The 19,866-nt window shown below is 43.7% G+C and overlaps 1 protein-coding gene across 4 annotated transcripts in view; it reads left to right on the top strand.

Moving 5' to 3' along the window:
• Positions 1-19,866, top strand: part of LOC126236479 (NADH dehydrogenase (ubiquinone) complex I, assembly factor 6) — an 81,551-nt gene that overhangs the window by 45,815 nt on the left and 15,870 nt on the right. For 2 of the 4 annotated variants that reach the window (XR_007544921.1, XM_049945819.1), the window contains exon 5: positions 6,333-6,555. Coding sequence is in view for 3 of the 4 variants with exons in the window: in XM_049945819.1 (XP_049801776.1) it covers positions 6,333-6,518 (186 nt within the window). In the remaining variant the exon portion in view is untranslated. Of the gene's footprint in view, positions 1-6,332; positions 7,055-19,189; positions 19,215-19,866 lie in introns of those variants that run through there. The other 2 variants (XM_049945820.1, XM_049945818.1) reach the window with 2 other exon arrangements.

The following is a 19,866-nucleotide window of genomic DNA, read 5'->3' as shown; positions in this document are numbered from 1 at the left end:
GGGGGCACTTCACTCCCTGTTGCTCCTGCTCCTTCTACTTCAGGTACAACGCCCCCCCCCCCCACCCCCAACCATCGGGGACATCAGTTCCCCCTTCCCAGCCGGAGAAGCATAAGACTTCTTCGGCTCCTCTCGCCAAGAAGGGGTCCCTTGGGGACCACCCTTCGCAAGTTCCGACCGATACTAAAGTGGACACTCGCAAGTGGCTCAAACAACCACTGGTCCCTGGTCGTAGGGCCTCACAGTTGTCGTCCGTCCCTGAGACTGACCCAGTGAAGCCCTCCGAGCCTGAACCACTGAAGGCACAGCGAGATAAGCCGAAAAAGAAAAAGGTACCCAAGAATCCCGACATTGCGGTGGCACCCGTCCCACAGCTTCCTACAAGCTCAGTGTCTGAGGACGAGGTCGAGATTCTGGCGTCTGCTGAAGACCCGGATCTCGCCGGTCCCTCAGACGCCATGGATGTCACTCGCGCAGATACTTAATCGGTGGCAGCGAGTGAACAAGTGGCGTAAATTGCCTTCCCAGTCCCTTCACGCCTTTCTCAGCCATGGACAATATCATCCTCCAGTGGAACTGCAGTGGTTTCTTCCACCATCTAGCTGAGCTCCGACAACTTATCAGCCTTCACCCTTTCTTCTGCATTGCTCTTCATGAAACTTGGTTTCCAGCAATGCGAACCCCCGCCCTCCGTGGCTATTGGGGTTATTATAAGAACCGGGCAGCTTATGAAAGGGTGTCTGGTGGTGTCTGCCTCTATGTCCCTCACTCTCTGCACAGTGAGTCTGTCCCTCTACGAACACCTTTAGAGGCAGTCACTGTTCGGGTGTGGACGCCACAGGCTGTTACCGTTTGCAGTCTTTACCTTCCACCGGATGGTGATGTCCCACAGCATGTCCTGGCTGCGCTGACAGCCCAGTTGCCGCCACCTTTCTTGTTACTGGGCAACTTCAACGCCCATAATCCTCTGTGGGGTGGGTCAGTGGCAACAGGTCGAGGTGCCACAATTGAGCATTTATTGGCACAGCTCGATCTTTCCATTTTAAATGATAGTGCCGTCACTCACTTCAGCGTGGTGCATGGCACCTACTCCGCCATCGACCTTTTGATCTGCAGCCCTAACCTCTTACCTTCTGTCCAATGGAGAGTGCATGACGACCTGTGTGGTAGTGACCACTTTCCGATCTTTCTGTCACTGCCACAGTGTCACTCTTCTGGGCCCCCTAGCAGATGGGCTATGAATAAGGCTGACTGGGAGTTTTTCTCCTCCATTGCCGCTATTGAGCCTCTCTCTAATGACGCCATGGATGCGGTGGTACACTCGGTCACCACCGGCATTGTTACTGCCACAGAATCTCCCATTCCCCGTTCTTCTGGGTCCCCTCGGAGGAGGACTGTGCCTTGGTGGTCGCCTGAGATCGCTGAGGCGATTAAAGATTGCCGGCGGGCGCTACAGCGTCACAAGCGACATCCCTCCATTGAATACCTCATCACCTTCAAACGGCTGCGTGCGCGGGCCCACCGCCGTATCCGCCAACGCAAGCAGGAGTGCTGGGAGCGGTATGTTTCCACCATTGGCCTCCATGTCTCTCCATCACAGGTCTGGGCCAAGATCCGACGCCTCTATGGCTATCGGACCCCTGTCAGCGTCCCTGCGCTCTCACTGAATGGAGCAGTTTGTACAGACTCCAACGAAATTGCCAACTGCTTGGCAGAGCATTTTGCTCTGAGTTCTGCTTCTTCCAATTACCCACTGGCCTTCCGCTCCATTAAATAGCGGATGGAACATCGGCGCCTTTCTTTTCGCACCCACCATCTTGAATCCAACAATGTTCCATTCAGTGAGTGGGAATTTCACAGTGCCCTCACCGCTTGTCCTGATACCGCTCCTGGGCCAGATAGCATCTACTGTCAGATGCTGAAACACCTTTCAGTGGACTGCCAGCGACGGCTTCTCGACCTATTTGGGTCGAGGGTGAGTTTCCGTCGCAATGGCGGGAAAGTATTGTTATCCCCATTCTGAAACCAGGCAAGAACCCTTTGGAGGTGGACAGCTACCGTCCCATTAGCCTCACCAACGTTCTTTGCAAGTTGCTTGAACGGATGGTGAGCCGGCACTTGAATTGGGTACTGGAGTCTCTGGGCCTTCTGGCTCCGTCTCAGGGTGGGTTCCATAAAGGCCGCTCCGTCGCCGACAATCTGGTGAGCCTGGAGTCGGCCATCCGTACTGCCTTTGCCCGCCGTCAGCACCTGGTCGCTGTCTTTTTCGACATGCAGAAGGCGTACGATGCGACGTGGCGTCATCACATCCTTTCTACACTTCATGGATGGGGTCTTCGGGGCCCTCTGCCGATCTTTATCCAAAATTTTCTGTCGTATCGTACCTTCCGCGTGCAAGTCGCGACCTCCCATAGTTCCTCCCGAGTCCAGTAGAACGGGGTACCACAGGGATCTGTCCTCAGTGTCTGCCTGTTTTTAATTGCAAAAAACGGGCTCGCTGCAGTGGTGGGAAATTCTGTCTCCACTTCCCTGTATGCTGATGACTTCTGCCTTTACTATAGCTCTATTGGCATTGCAGCTGCTGAACGTCAGATACGGGGCGCTATCCGTAAGGCACAGTCTTGGGCTGTCACTCATGGGTTCCAGTTTTCGGCAGCCAAGACCTGCGTTATGCATTTCTGCCGGCGACGCACTGTTCACCCGGAGCCGCGGCTTTATCTTGACGGCGAACTTCTTGCTGTGGTAGAGTCACATAGGTTTTTGGGTGTGGTATTTGATGCCCGGTTGACTTGGCTGCCTCATATTCGGCAGCTTAAACAGAAGTGTTGGCGGCATCTTAATGCTCTGCGATGCTTGAGCCACACCAGCTGGGGCGCCGACCGATCTACCCTGTTACGGCTCTACCAGACGTTAATCCAGTCCCGTCTGGATTATGGGAGCCTGGCTTATGGCTCAGCATCCCCGTCTGCGTTGCGGGTGCTGGACCCAATCCTCCACAGCGGGATACGCCTTGCCACTGGTGCTTTCCGTACCAGCCCTGTGGACAGCATACTAGTGGAGGGAGGTGACCCTCCACTGCGGTTACAGCGCCAATGTTTGCTGGCCGTTTATGCTATGCATGTTTGCAGCATGCCCGGGCATCCCAACTATCGTCTACTATTCCCACAGTCGCACGTCCATCTGCCAGGACGTCGGCCCCGGGCTGGATGTACGATCGCGGTCCGCATCAGAGCTTTTCTGTCTGGGCTTGGGGTTTTACCTCTTCCGCCTCCTTACCGGGCACCTCTGCGTACACACCCATGGTGTGTGCATCGCCCTTGCCTTCGGCTGGAATTGGCACAGGGCCCAAAGGACTCAGTCCCTCCGGAGGCCTTCCGCCGCCGCTTTCTTTCCATCCTCGCAACGTATCAGGGCTCTGGCATTGTTTACACTGACAGCTCGATGGTTGCTGGTCGTGTCGGTTATGCTGTGACTCTAGGGGACCACTATGAACAACATTCATTGCCAGCTGGCTGCAGCGTTTACACTGCTGAGCTGGTCGCCATCTTTCGAGCCCTAGAGTATATCCGCTCCTGCTCAGGTGAGTCCTTCGTTATCTGTAGCGATTCCCTGAGTGGCTTACGAGCTATCGACCAGTGTTTCCCTCGTTCTCGTCTGGTGATGGCTATCCAGGAGTCCCTGCATACTCTTGCTCGTGCACTGTGGTCTTTGTGTGGACCCCGGGCCATTTTGGGATACCCAGCAATGAAAATGTTGACCGCCTGGCGAAAGAGGCCATCAGTAAACCATATCTGGACGTTGGCCTCCCAGAAACTGATTTGCGAGCAGTCCTCCACTGAAAAGTTTTTGCGCTTTGGGACGCTGAATGGCGCGATCGGACCACGCCCAATAAACTCCGTGCCATAAAGGAGACGACGACTGTGTGGCGGTCATCCATGCGAGCCAACCGCAGGGACTCAGTCGTCCTTTGTCGGCTCAGCAATGGGCGCACCCGACTGACACACAGTTATTTACTGTGTCGTGAAGACCCACCTCTTTGTCGTTGTGGGGCGCCCTTAACGGTGGTCCATATTCTGTTGGAGTGCGCCCTTTTAACTGTCTCAGGCAGATGTTTGCGCTGCCTGATACGCTACCTGCCCTTTTAACTGACGACTCTGCCATAGCGGACTTAGTTTTGCGTTTTATTCGGGCAGGGGGCTTTTATCCCTTAATGTAAGTGTGTGTCTTTTTGTGTTGATTCTGGCCTATGGCCTACGGTTTTAGTCTGATTTTTTAATGTGTTTCTCGGTGGTTGGCTTTTCCTTTTTTGTTTCTATGGTCGGCCAACCACTGTCACACTCTGAGTGATTTTAGTTCATCTTGTCTGGTCTTTGTCTAAGTTTCTCTTGTTCTGTGTCGTCTGTCATCTATTCTGTTGATCGTTTTTATTCTCTGTGGTTGTTTTTAGTATTTGGAAAAGGGACCGATGACCGTAGCAGTCTGGTTCCTTTAATCCCACAAACCAACCAACCTAATGAAGTGAAGTATAATTGTTCTTACTGTTGCTCACAGTAAATTCTGATGTAAAGCGATATGAATGATGATCTGTATGTCGCTTTCTCCTATAAACAATGTAATATGATGTTTTGAACAACAAAAACAATGTACAGTTATCTGTAATCTATGGCTTATTTTATTCGATGCTGAGTTAGTACAGATGTTGTAAACAGGTATGGAAGAAAGAATGTAAACTATTGAGGTAAATCTAACGAATCATGTAGCTTTTGGCATAAGCTACAAAAATCGTGTAAAATAAACTACAAGCAAGATATAATTCTTAGTGATGGAAAAATAGATTCAGTTTGATTCTGCAGAGAAACTATGTAGTGAGAGCATTTACCCAGTATCAGCCGTGAGAGAGCACAGTGCTTCGCCTGGAGTCATAGCCATTCCAGAAATATTCAGCACAGGGCGGGTAAGGCAGTGCAGGCATCTCCGGCCCCAGCGGCGGCTTAAGAAACAGGCACTTCGCGCAGGTGGTGCGCCTCTGACAGTCAAAGGGTTAAGTGCTCCTTACACCATGCACCACTTGTGAATCGAATAGGAATAAACATTAATATGGGGTACAGTGTGTAGTAACCACTGCCATTCATTTAAAGTGATTTGTGATTTATAGGTGTAGGTAATAGATAGCTGTAGCTGATGCATTTTTATCCAGTAGATCACTGTGAAATATATGGAATATCCATTACACAGCAATATAAAGCATAAAGTTACAGACCATACAATTATCATCCTCTTATGTATCTGTCTTTCATAATCTTAGTAAAGATGCTGCTGTGGGGTTATAAAACAAGGATCATATTGAATGGTAAGAGGATAGTTCGTGTGAAGTTTTCTGCAAGTACGGAAACACATTTGTGTGAACATTTCAGTTGTTTAACAAAGCTCACAGAGGACTCAATAAACTGTATGCAATGTTGTAATTGTTAAAAGTGTTTTTGAAAAAGTAGAGCATTTATCACTAAAGGCCTGGGTGATCTTTTTATAGAAATAAAAAGCCCACTGTAAACTGTACGTGTTAATCAGATCATTCATGGTACTAATAACTGTTATTTAGCTACCTAGGATTTGGACACCATGCCATGCAGTTTTCACAGAAATCTTCAAGGGCACAACTTAAGTGTAGCTGAATAGTGTGTTCAGTGGGTAATGTACTGGAGTCATGGTCAGGAGGACTATGCATCAAATCTCCACCCAGCTGCCAGGTTTAGATTTTCTATTATTTTCATAAATCATGTAGGAAAAATGCTGTAGGAAATAGAGCCAAGTCAAAACCATTGGGAAAGTATTTGCTAATTTCTAATGCAGATGATGATGAAAACACTCTTAAGAATGTTCTAGCAGAAGGTGAGATGCAGATCTAAGGTTACAGTCAGAGACAGTTGCCATAATGGGTGGCAAAAAAAGGTCTCTCTGCCATAAGAAGGTGTGCACATGTCATACAAGGATCTAGCTCATGAAGACTATATTTACGGAGGTCTTGTGTGTCAATAAATTATGATCACAGGGCAGATGATTTTTGGTAGTATTTAATTGATATTGCATTCTGCATATTCAGTTATTTCTGTTATTATCTAAAGGTTTTTCATAGGTGCAGAAACACGACCAAGCCACTTGTTAGGAGCAGAATCAATAATTGTGATGTAACACTGCAGCCAGCCTTATAGTTTTAGTGTATCTGGCCACCTTATATACTTACCTGTTTTACTTACTGCACAACAGTTCCACCCAATTTTAGCAGCTGTCAGTTTTGAACTTTTTCTGTATAATATCATTTTTTTCTCTTGCAGGCTCATTCTATTAAAACCAATCTTCCAGAACCTGCCTTCAGGATATTTTTGCCTGGTGTACCTGTTGGTCAATACCTAGAGAAATTGAGACTACTTCATTTTGATGTATTTGATGCCAAATTGCAGAGGAGAAATAGTCTCCTTCCACTTGCCTTGTACTGGAACAGATTCAGAATGAAGTTCTGAAAAGTGAGACATCATTTTAGTTCATAAACACTTGCTGGTAAGTGTTGCATCAGTCTCGTTGTTTTACAGACGTTGAGTAAAGGTAGTTATTTGTGATAAAGAACTAAGTGATTTCTGTGTTAAATGTTCCAAAGAGGAGAAAAATATGAAACTCGACTGCTTTAGAGACACACTTCTGTACAGTAGCTGCTAAAAAAAAAGGGGGGGGGGGGAGGGTGCAGTGTTTGTTTAGTAGACAGGAAATGGGAAACATTAATCTTACAAGGATGTAGTATATAAATATGTACTGGATATCTCACTCAAACTCAACCCTTTCTTGCTCTTCCGTTACGGAAGTCACTTATGTGTCACAAACTAGAAATATCTGTTTAGCTCAAGTTATCACATATTGTTGGAATGATAAAAAAATTTATCTCATAAAACCTGTTAATTGTGTTATCATTCTGTGAATTACAAAAATAGTGTTTAATTTATGTTTATGTGAATCTGTAACTTTTATGTACAGTGGAAAACTGAAAAATAAATTATCAAGAGTAGTTCAAAATGTGTTTCTGTAAAATAAATGTGAGCTTCCAAACAACTGTAACATGAAAGAGAGAACCATGATTTACGGCGTAGGTAAATGCTTTTTTACAATCATAAGTTCAAGGTGAGAAGAGAGAACCCATCTGAGGAAAACTGGTATCCACACTACCCAGGATCAAGAAAGATAAGGAACCTGTGCAGAGTAATACAATGGAATTGTAAAAAGGACGAAGCACATTTCATTAACAGTATCTGTAATGAAATAGAACAGCATCATAATCACAATCAGGTACGTGATCTCTTCAAGAAAATCAGCAGCATCACCGGTGAAAATAATCCTTGTACATGGGTGGTAGATGACGAGAAGTGTAACCCAATTGGAGACAAGGACTATGTTGTTGTGAGCTTAAACATTACTGTGAAAAGCTGTACTCTGGAATTAACAACAGTACGGACAATCAAGCAGTTGAGCAACTTACTTTGGAACCTACAATTTTACTCAGTGAAATAGAGAATGCAATTCAACATTTGAAGAATTATAAAGCCCCTAGTGTAGATGGTATATCTGGAGAAATGATCAAAGAAGTGGGACGGGAAGGTATTGATGTGCTGCATTAACTGTGTAACAGAATATGGGAAAATGGGGAGTGGCCGGATGACTGGTCAAAGTCTCTCTTCATATCCTTACACAAGAAAGGATCTATCAGGAACTGCTCCAACCACCGAACTATTGCCCTCATATCTCACGCAAGTAAAATTTTGCTCTACATTCAGCCTCACATATCCACAGAACAAGCAGTTTTTGTTGAAGGGCAATGAACTCGTGAACAGATCCCCAACATAAAACAAATAACAGAAAAATCGTGAGAGTTCTGTGTTCCTGTTTCCATCTGCTCCCGTGGCTATAGGAAAGCCTTTGACTGTGTTGTCTGGGAAAAGTTGTGGCAGGTGCTTGCAGAGTTAGGTGTCCCACCCTTCTTGATAGCATTGATCAAAAGTCTATACAATAATCACTTCACAGCTGTAAAGACAAGTACTGGCACATCTGATTCCTTCAGAGTATCAAAAGGTGTGAGACAGGGTTGTGTCCTATCCCCACAACTGTACAACATCTATGCAGAACATGTCATTAGGAAAGCTCTTGATGGTGGGACCAAAGGCATCTTAATTGGTGGGAGAACTATCAACAACCTCCACTTTGCTGATGACACTGTGCTTTTAGTCAACAGCAGAGATGAACTTGCTGAGCTACTAACAAGAATAAAGTACATTAGTCTAGCATATGGATTAGACATCAACCTCAGCAAGTCTTAACTCGTAACAACTGATCGAGAACAACAGATCCAGCACACAGGTCGATTACAGGAACTGGAAGTCGTGGATTCCTTCATCTATCTTGTGTCAACCATCTGTAGCACGGAAAGTTGTGAAGATGAGATAAGAAGACATATCACGGTAGGGTGAGTAGCTCTGAAGCAGCTCACCAAGATCTGGCAGAGCAGAGCAATAGCAAATAGCACAAAGATCCGGCTAGTTGAAACTCTCGTGTTTTCTGTCTTCTTTTATGGTTGCGAAACATGGACACTCGAGGCCAGAGACAAACACCGCATTGAAGCGTTTGAGCTTTGGTGCTGGCATAGGATGCTACGCATAAAATGGACCAAAAGGACAAATGTGCCCATTATTGAACAACTTGATATCTCCAGTCGCCTTTCTTTTCAAGTCACCAAAAGAAATTCTCCAGTTCTTTGGCCATATTGTGAGAAGAGATGGAGAAAATGTAGAGAAAATAGTCTTGCAAGGAAAGATCTAGGGCACGAGACCAAGAGGAAGAGCAGCGAGCAGATGGAGGGATCAAATCAAGATCATCTCTGGTCTACCTCTTCAGCAGGCAACTGTCCAGGATGGAGACACTTGGTGCATGGGGTCACGACGCTCAGCAATGAGCACAGCGTTTTACGATGATGAAGTTCTGATCTGTATGTGGTGAATTATGAAAATATTCATTCTAGATATGGATATTGCAAATATTATTTTTTAAAGTATTCTTTAGCAAAAATTAAGTGGCATGTGTCCATATAAACAGTAAATGGCAGCTGCGTAACAATAATATTTTTCTTTTTGGGATCATAATTCAGGATGGAAATGGCAGTGTGTTGGATACGGAGGATACTAGTGAACAACCAGCTGATGATGAGGCCATTGAAATTTATATAGATAAGCTGTCTAGAGTCTCAGAAACTTAAAGTAAGCTAGGTGCTGAAGATTAGGACTTCCATAGTGTCTGTGTTAAATGTTACAAACTGTTGTTTTACTCACTAACCTTATACATCCTGAACAATATGATCAGATATATAAACGTCCTTCTCTCTCATTTCCAGGCCTGTCTATTTATTGGGCTGTTGAATATGGACAATTTTAACAGTATTCAGAGATTTTTTTATTGTGTCAATTGTTCATATTTTGCCAAATGAGCCTTCAGAGAATCATCCATGACAAAACTGGGATTCATATTGTAGAAGAAAGTTCAGAAAACATATTTTTAAATACAAGCATCTTGTTTCTACAGACTCACACTATGCTTTGTCAATTCTTGTATAGCATTACACTGATGAACTGAAACATTATGACCACCTCTGTAATAGCATGTTGGTCTGCCTTTGTAGCATAATACAGCAGCAGTTCAGTATGTCATGGACCCAACAAGACCTTCATAGGTTTCTGGATGTATGTGGCACCAGATGCATGTACACAGGTCCTGTAAATTATGCACTGGTGATTTGTGCATGCAGAGCTGGTGCCTGACAGCATTCCACGTGTTTTCCATCTTGTTCAGATCAGGTGACTTCCATCATGGTCAAGACCTCAAGATGAGTTTGCTATTGTGTTCCTCAAACCACTGTTACACGATTCTGACTTTTTGACATGGAAACATATCCTGCTGGGAGATGCCATTGCTGTTGGGAAAGACACCAAGCATGACACAAAGAAAGTGGTCCACAATACTTTCCACGTAGTCTGCAGCTTTCATGGTGCCTTTGAATACTATCACAAGTCCATGGAAACTAAAGTGAATGCACCCACCAGCCTGTGCCCTTGCCACAAAGCATATTTAGAGCTACTGTACACCTGCAACACTGCGTACCTGCAGCCGTTCACCTGAATGATGGCATGTCCACAGCTGTTCCCCTGAACGACAGCATATCTTTAGCCGTTCACCTGAATGATGGCATTTAAATGACGACCTATCCAGACACAACCATAGACGTGGTGTAACAAGAAATGTGATTCATCCGACAATACGACATATTTCCATTGATCCACAGTCCAGTCCAGTCTCTGTGCACACTGCAATCGTAATTGATGATTTCATTGGGTCAACATAAGAATGAATAGAGGTCATCTGCTGTGAAGACCCTTGTTCAGCAGTGTTCACTGAATGGTGTATTTCGACACATTTGTGCCTGCACCAGAAGTGTACTTGCTTGTGAGATCTGCCACAGATTGTCACCTAGACTTCTTTATAGAGAGGGCAAGCCTCCGACATCCACATTCAGTGATAAGGCATGGACATCCAACACCTTGTTGCCTATTCAAGATTGGGCCATCCTCCAGCCACTTGCCATAGATGCTTGTGACAGTAGCACATGCTTAACTGACAAGCTTCACCTTCCAAGATGGTCACTCTCAGATGCTGAGCACTAATAATCTGTCCTATGTAAAGTCATTTATGTCAGTAGAATTCCCCATTTGTGGCATGTATCATTGGTAGAATGATTCTTCATTCATCTCTGCTCCATGTATGTACTTTCCTTGCCTTGTCATATGCCCAAAGTGCACTGCCACCATGTGGCATTCAATCTCACGGTGGGCAGCGATCGCGATGTTTTGTTTTATATTTACATTTTTTCTCATGGTAGATTTTAAAACAAGGTTCTATACACAAATCAGCACCACATTGCTCTAATTAATACCATGTGTCTTTGTGAGAAGATTTTCCAGGTACTGCAAGAAAGGGTAGTAACTTATGTGATCCCCAGTGAGTTCAGATCCAAGTGTGTTAATGCTGTCAGTGGTTTGCTGCATAGTAAAGCCAATATGTAAAAAAAACTTCCTTTGCTGTTTGAATGTTCTGCATTCAACTAAATTGTGTTGCAAACAATATAAATATGGTATTTGAAGTGGTTTCATCATAGCTATGTCATTCTCTGTGTGTGCTCCAAATGATCCTGTATGCCTTCCAGACACTGAATATCCTCCTTCTGCTACATTACATGTGCATCACATTTTACCTGTCTTCATTTTTGTTCCAACTAATCCTAATCTACCTACAGTGATGATAGTATCGTTACCTTCTTGAGCTAACTGCATGATGAGATCTGGAGCAGAATAAAATCTTAGTAACCGATATAAGCTTCATTCAACAAGTCACTATCAAACAACACTCTTGGTATTGAGTGATGGTGAGTTGAGAACTTACTTTCCATCATAACATTTCAAAATTGGTTACCATAAAGTTTTGGGTTGCAGCCAGACAGTGTTTAACTTTTTGCTGTAGCATTTCAGTTGACAAACAGGCACCTGTCTTCAGGAGTTTTTAATAATTAGAGTGCCCTGGTGCACTTTGCTAATTTATTAAAAAAATTGGTGAGGTGGCTCATGTCCATAGGTCTTGGCTGCATAACCACCTTCCTATCAAATTTAGCACCCTGTGTTGAATATTGCTCCATCTGAGGTGTGCAGGTGCATGCACAACAGTGTTACTGCATGTATGCCCTCAATAAAATTGCAAGCCCTTAGAGTTAAAATTAAGTAGTCAAACTAAAAAATTAATACTTGCTAGATGTGTGGTATGAGGTACAAAATATTGTCTTTATGAAAAAGTAAAAAAATCACCATCACAGTTAATAAGATCTTCTGCCTAACATATGTTGATACAGATCTTAATTAATAAGAAAAAAACAGAAGAATCTCATAATAGCCAAGTTTCATGATAAAATAATTCATGCAATGTCCCTTAGAGATACAATGCTCAACTATGGCAGCCCTACTGGACTGTGGTAGGTGAGTACGGTGAGAATGTTGCACGTACCTTTCATGTACTGTCCATTTGGTATGGATATAGGCTTTACCAAACTGACAATGGTATTCTGTAGTCTCAAGCCATCCACAAACTCAGATCATCCTTTATAGTGCCAAGAACAACATACATCACTGTAAGGCCAGAAAATTATTTTATCATAAATTATTATTATTTCAAAAAAGGTTTCTGCCTAACTTAGACAAAGTGTTTCCCATGTAAGTGAGGCATGCCCTGGTTGAACAGCTCCTTGTCCTCTTTATCTTGTGACACATCACATGTATTCCTTTCTAAAGCAGTGCTAATCTGATGTGGTGAATATTAATTTTCGTTGAACACAAATTGTTTAGGTTCCAACTCCTTTCCAATGCTGTCCCCATCATAAATGGGTTCACCAGAATTTGAAGGATGCTCATTGTTAATGCTCTACTTGTTTTAACTCGGGCACTTTCTTCCATGTTTCCACTGTAAATTTTTTTCTTGGATTAAGTTCTAGCAGCAGAATTGCTGTCTCCTCAGAATCTTCCATGGAAGTCTGTTATACTTTGAAGAGAGGGCACTTAAAAGCCTTCTTGTAATAGTGAGATGTCTAGCTTTTGTCAGTTGAAAGTAGATGGGTCATCAGGGCATTCCATTTACCGTAAGTCTACACATGCAGATTTGTGTTTACAGATGTTTAGCTGCCACCACACATCACATATGAGCAGCCTTCAAATGCTGGTGCTCCAAGCACACGTTGTCTAGTGGAGACAACCTTGCAAAGGAGCTGGAACCCTTACAGTGAGTGTTCAAAGAAACTTGTTATTTTCAACATCAGATTAGCATGGGTTTAATAAGGAATAAACATGACAGCTCACACGATAAAGAAAATATAAAGTTGTTTCACTCCATATTTAGGCAGCATGTTGTCTTAATTTGTGAAGAATAGTAAAGAAATATTATGTTAAATTAATATTCTCCCTTCTACAAAGACCTGTGCTCTTCTCGGCTTGATAAAGTACATAAAGGTTTGTGGAAGGCTGGAGTCCACAGGCTGCCACATCAGTGTGGAAAAGTTTACAGTGAAAATCTTGGCCATGCTGAGATCCTTCTGAGATTCAATTATTAAGGTATCTGTAGAAATGCATTTTCCGGACAATCTTGTTAATTGTGATGGTGGGTTTCATATGGTTAAGACGTGGCATCCATGGCATCCAATTAGTAGTTAAAGTTTTTCACAAAGACAAATTTTACTCTTAAATATGTATCCAACCTAAAATTAGTTGCAGGAAGTGTATGTAATAATACTGGTATGCATTTGCATGTGCCCCTTAGACAGTGCCATATTTGACAGAGGACAGTAATTAAGAATGCTGGTGATCGTGCAGTCAAGACCTATGTGCATGTGCAGCTGTTTCAATTTTTGGTATAAATTTAGAGATTTTCACTAGAGAACTTGGCTAAAGATGGCTGCCTCATTGTTAGTCAAAATATCGTGGTAAGAAATTGACATTAAGTGGCTGCAATCTGAAAACGTTTTGTAACACTCATTAGAGAGGGAAAACTTAAAATTCACATGTTTATGGCATTTATTCTGTGTACATGTATTGAGGGGTGCTGTGCCAGAATTCAACACTGAGCGTGTTATGACATTTTGAAGAACAGATGAAATTCCTCTTTTTTTATTGTTTTTTAGTTTCTTACAGTTGTGAAAGATGAGAGCAAGAAAGTATGTGCGTATATTGCAAAAGACACTTTATCTGCAGGTAGAAATTTGAACCCATCAGTAGATTAAATTTCCAATGAACTGCAATTCTTGGAATTCATGAGACACACATGTGAAAAATGACGGCAAAGGAACTCTTGATTTCAGCTAGTGCCTCTCACTTCCATGAACTTAGTAATAAACGGAGTTCCATTTTATTTTTACTCTGTTTCTCTGTGTTATTTCCAATCTGAATTGATTTGAACTTCCAGTTCTCAGATATCTTCATTGCTAGGAAAAATCTTAGCACAATCTAGTTATGAACTTACAAAAATGACAGAAGAGAGACTGACTCCAGTCACTATCTGGCATCGAAATAATTCGATGGTGAAAGTTGGCTCCCGCTTAAAGTGAGTAGTCACCTTAATTGCTTCAGCCATCTTGACATGCTTCCCATCCGACCCAAATTCTCAACTTATCGCATGCTAGTTTTAGCACCTACTGTCCATTCACCTACTTGCTTGCAGTAACATGTCTGGCAGAACAGGCACCACACATATGTAGTGTAAAAATTATATTCAAAAGATTTTTCTTTTCAGTCTGTTTCAACAACTGAGCATAATCTGCACTTCCAACACAAGCTCCTGCAACTGGAGCAAATTCTCCTCCGCGTACATTCTGATAACAAATACTTCTGCCTAGAATACTGTTGTCAGCTTTCCTAGAGACTGCTCTATCTACTCTAGGCTGTACTGCGTATGTTCTGACTCCAGTGCCTTCATCTGTTTTCAGCTCATCAGTAAACCAGATTGTCTCCTGAATGGTGTTTTGATTCATTCTTCCACTGGTCTCATCATCCAATTGTTATACTGAAAGTTTTATTGAAGCAGCTGGAAATCACTGTGTGGTCAGCCGGCATTTTCGTGGCCATTCCTATAATTACCACACACGCTATATTGGTGAGAGGTTCTGGATATCCTAAAGGGATCCAGTTGTTTCCAGTTTATAACCTGCACACCCATGCCACTGCCACCGTTGTAACCTGAAGGTGTAATGGGGGTCTGTCAAGCCTGGTCTCCATTGCAGCAGTGAGTGTGTTGCTAATTCCACCTGTTATAGCTAAACAGACCAATCCCTGCTTCTTGCCAATCTCCTTAGCCGCCACTTTCTGTTCTGCTTTATTCCGCCACACTGCAGCTCCAGGGATTATTATAGGTCTTATTATAGTGCTTTACATCTAATACGTACTCCGGGAGTTTAGACCCAAATTTTTATTACAGATCTTTTTAGTGCTCATGAGAATATACACATTCTGTATGTGAGGGGTCATATGACAGTTTCTGATCTGGGATTATTTCTAGATACTTCCCTGCCCCTTCTACTGGTCGAGTTTCATTGAGGAGCTTGAGATTCTGGTATTTGCACCTGATTTTGTTTCCTTGTAAATGGCACAGCAGTTTTCTTGGGACTTACCCTGAGCTCCTGTTCCTGCACCAATCTTCTGCAATCTCTAGTGCACAATGTGCCATTGTTCTATCAGTATTAACAAATTTGCCAAGTATTACTACGACTGAATGGTCCGTATATCCTTGGCAAAAGTAGCATCTAGTATTTAAAGCTTCAGTGAGTTCATTCAACACCAGTTTCCACAGTAGTGGGGACAAAACCCCTCCTTGTGGACAACCCCTGGCTTTGGAATGAAAACAGCCATTGCTGTCCTCCAAGCGTTAGTGATTATTCCTATGGCTAGGGTGACCCTGAACAGTCTAGGTGAGAATCTAATTAAATCCTCTTCTCCTTGTTGCTGTAGATCTGGAAAGCTACCATCTGGACCTGGTGACTTGGATGGTTGAAACATCCCCCTCCCTCCTCACCCCCAACCCTCGCCTCCCTTACAGGTTCGGGGGTTAGAATAGGCCCGAGGTATTCCTGCCTGTCGTAAGCCGTGACTAAAAGGAGTCTCCCACTTTTCGGCCTAATAAGTTCTGGTCCCCTTTAAGGGTGTGATCTCACACTTTCAGAATTCTACAGAGGTGTGGGACATTTGGGGAAGGATGCCTTATGTGCTGCATCATATATCCATCGTGCCGTTTGATCTTCTGCACCTCTTATTATCATGGTTCTGCGATTCCATCTGCAGTTCAGCTGTTTGGGTGAGGACGCCTTCTGGGTTAATGTCTTCTTCCATTCTTCACTGTCCTCTTTTGCCCCCATGACAATACTGAATTTCTCTGCACCCAACATCCAGCACGGTAGTCTGTCCGTTGTGGTGAGCCGTCATTTACCTATTTGGTGGTAGCCCCCTCACAACACAGGGATGGCACTGCTGATGCCTGAGCTGCAAACTCCCCACATATCCCAAGGAGTAAATGCCCATCTTCTTGGGGCATCAGGACTCCTGGCAACGGTCATCATGCCAGGTGGCCTTTGCTGTGGCTGGGTGGTGCCCATGGGGAGAGTGGGTGGTGTCAGGGCAGATGACCCACAATAAAGTGGACTGAGTCAGCTCTCGTTGGTAACAGAATGGCGCCAGCAGTCTCTAAGAAGGGAAGGGAAAGATAGAATACAATACTGACATACACTATGTGATCAAAAGTATCCGGACACCCCCCAAAAAATATGTTTTTCATATTAGGTGCATTGTGCTGCCACCTACTGCCAGGTACTTCATATCAGTGACCTCAGTAGTCATTAGACATTGTGAGAGAGCAGAATGGGGCACTCCGCAGAACTCAAGGACTTCGAATGTGGTCAGGTGATTGGGTGTCACTTGTGTCATACGTCTGTACGCAAGATTTCCACACTCCTAAACATCCCGAGGTCCACTGTTTCGGATGTGATAGTAAAGTGGAAATGTGAAGGGACACATTCAGCACAAAAGCGTACAGGCCAACCCTGTCTGTTGACTGATAGAGACTGCAGACAGTTGAAGAGAGTTGTAATGTTGTATGACAGTTAGGCAGGAGGTGAGGAAACTTGGATTTCATGGTTGAGCGGTTGCTCATAAGCCACACATCATGCCGGTAAATGCCAAACAACGCCTCGCTTGTTATAAGGAGCATAAGCAATGGACAATTGAACAGTGGAAAAACATTGTGTGGAGTGATGAATCACGGTACACAATGTGAGGATCTGATGGCAGGGTGTGGGTATGGCGAATGCCTGGTGAATGTCATCTGCCAGTGTGTGTAGTGCCAATAGTAAAATTCAGAGCCAGTAATGTTATGGTGTGGTTGTGTTTTTCATGGAGAGAGACAGAGAGAGAGGAAGCTTGCACCCCTTGTTGTTTTGCATGGTACAACCACAGCACAGGCCTACATTGATGTTTTAAGCACTTTCTTGCTTCCCAATGTTGAAGAGCAATCTGGGGACGGCGATTGCATCTTTCAACACGATCGAGCATCTTTTCATAATGCACGGCCTGTGGCAGAGTGGTTACACAACAATAACATCCTTGTAATGGACTGGTCTGCTTAGAGTTTTGACCTGAAACACCTTTGAGATGTTGTGGAATGCCGACTTCATGCCAGGTCTCACCGGGCGACATCGATAGCACTCCTCAATGCAACACTCTGTGAAGAATGGGCTGCAATTCCCCAAGAAACCTTCAGCACCTGATTGAACGTATGCCTGTGGGAATGGAAGCTTTCATAAAGGCTAAGGGTGGACCAACACCATATTGAATTCCAGCATTTCTGATGGAGGGCACCATGAACTTGTATGTCATTTCCAGCCAGGTGTCTGGATAATTTTGATCACTTAGTGTATGACCCTAAATTGTTCACCTCCCCCGCTACATCATGGGAGGAACATAGGGCTACAGAAAGAAGAGAGCCGTATTCACTTCGGTATTTAATCTGCAGTAGAACAGGTGGGGTCTCCTTTCTAGCTACGAAGCCTCTTTTTTTTGTTGAACATCTGGAGGATACGTTTGGGAAAGTGACAGCACTGTCCAAAATGAGAAATGGTCAATGTTGTTTCAGGCAGCATCCACAGCCCAGTCCCAGGCTTTGCTTGCCTGTGACCAGCTGGGTGATATTCCTGTCTCCGTCACTCCCCATAAAAGCCTGAACGTGGTCCAGGGGGTTATTTTCCATCGCGACCTTCCCTTCATTCTGACGATGAGCTCCGCACCAATTTAGAACAGTGGGGTGTTCACTTCAACTAGTGTGTCTTATTGGGGGCCCAAAGACGATAGGGTTGCTATCGGTGCCTTCATCTTGACCTTTGAGGGTGACTCATTGCCTGAAAAGGTCAGAGTGATGGTTTACTGATGTGACATAAAACCATATGTCCCTCCCCCTTCGCAGTGCTTTAAGTGCTGAAAATTCGGGCACATGTCTTCCCACTGCAATTCCAGCACCACATGTCAAGACTGTGGGCATCCACTGCATTCAAATACTCCATGTGCACCTCCTCCCACTTGTGTGAACTGTGGAGAGCACCACTTCCTCTGCTCACCAGACTGCACAGTAATCCAGAAGGATTGGAAAATTATGGAGTAAAAGACCCTGGACTGACTGACTTACCAAGAGGCTAAACGTAAATTTGAATGGTTTGTAATCTCCTCCCTCCATCCTACTTCCATCTATTGTCCACATTTAAGTCTTTTATGAAGATTTGAGAGGAGCAAAGATCACAATAAACTTTCTAGTTTACTTAGCTTGTCATGTTGAGATGGCTACAGTTCTGCTTGTGTAGGGGTCTGATTCTTGAAGCTATTATACAAAAATCTCACATCAGGTCCTCACTGTTGGTTTTAACTAAATAAATTCAAAGATTGTTCTTGCAGCATTTTTTTATGTAAATATATTTTCTCACATTTTAGTATATCGTATAGTATTTTCATTTTTCACATTAACAAAGTTAAAATTACATTGTTTGCACAAAAATAAAAAAAATATGTCTGATCACATCAGAGGCATGCTTAAGACTCTCGCCCTCTGTGGAAACAACAATATTCCAAAGGGTTTGCAATTTTTTTAACAAATGAATTTTTACCAGTTTCTGTTATATTATTAATTTCAATTGTTATTTAATAAATGAATCCAGAAATAGTAAACAGTACGGGATTGTGTCATTAATAATAGAAATTTTAAGTCTGCCAATAATTCATAATTTCAAATGTTTGTAAAAAATAATTTTAACAGTACATTCGAACTAGTACTTACCGATTATAACATCAAGACTAAAATATTTTATAAAGTAATTCCTTTTCATAAATTTTAGCTTGAAATATAACATACTGTGTATAAAATTATATGAAAGTTTTTAGAAAAGCAACTGACATAATATTGACCTGTCCAAAGTTCAAAAAATAATACTGTTGTTGACAACTACTGTTGGGGAAAAGTAATGCTAGATGAGGATGTCCTGTTACAGGTTGCATCCCATTTGCCTGACAACTACATATGCTGCAGCTACTTCAACATCACCGTCACTTGTGGTGGTAGTTCCATAATCTGTGCCACATACAGTGGGCCCTCCAGGCTGCCCGAATACATCTGCCCTCTTGGCGGTTGGGGGCAGCTCTTCGTCCATTGCTTCCAAAGCACCTACTTCAGGAGCAGTATCCCCCCAAACACCGGGGAAACTGGTCCCCTCCCCAAAGCTGGAGAGATCACAGCCTCCTCTGGCTCCTCTCGCATGGAAGTCCCTTGGAACTCTCCCTTCCAAGGTCTTTGCTAATGCCATAGTGGCCACTCACCAGTGGCTGAAGAAGCCACAGGCTGCTGGACGAAGGGCTTCACGGCCTTTCTCAATGCCTGAAACTACTTTGGAGAAGTGAGAGGGCAAGCAAATGCAGAAGTCTACTAAGAAACCTCCAGTGGCCTCAACACTACCACTCGCTACTGGTGTCTAAGGACGAGGTGGAGATTTTAGCATCCCCTGAGGATGTGTGTCTGATCAATACCTCACCCGCAATGGCAATGGATACAAATACTCAACTGGTGGCAGCAGATGATACTGAGGCGTAACCTGCCTCCTCAATCACTTCATGCCTTCCCCAGTTCCAGAAAGTGTCATCCTCCAGTGAACTGCAGCAGTTTTTTCTCCCA

Source organism: Schistocerca nitens, chromosome 2, assembly GCF_023898315.1.
Source record: "Schistocerca nitens isolate TAMUIC-IGC-003100 chromosome 2, iqSchNite1.1, whole genome shotgun sequence".
Lineage (NCBI taxonomy): Eukaryota > Metazoa > Arthropoda > Insecta > Orthoptera > Acrididae > Schistocerca > Schistocerca nitens.
Note: the sequence above shows the minus strand (reverse complement) of the source record. Positions and strands in the feature narration are given on the sequence as shown.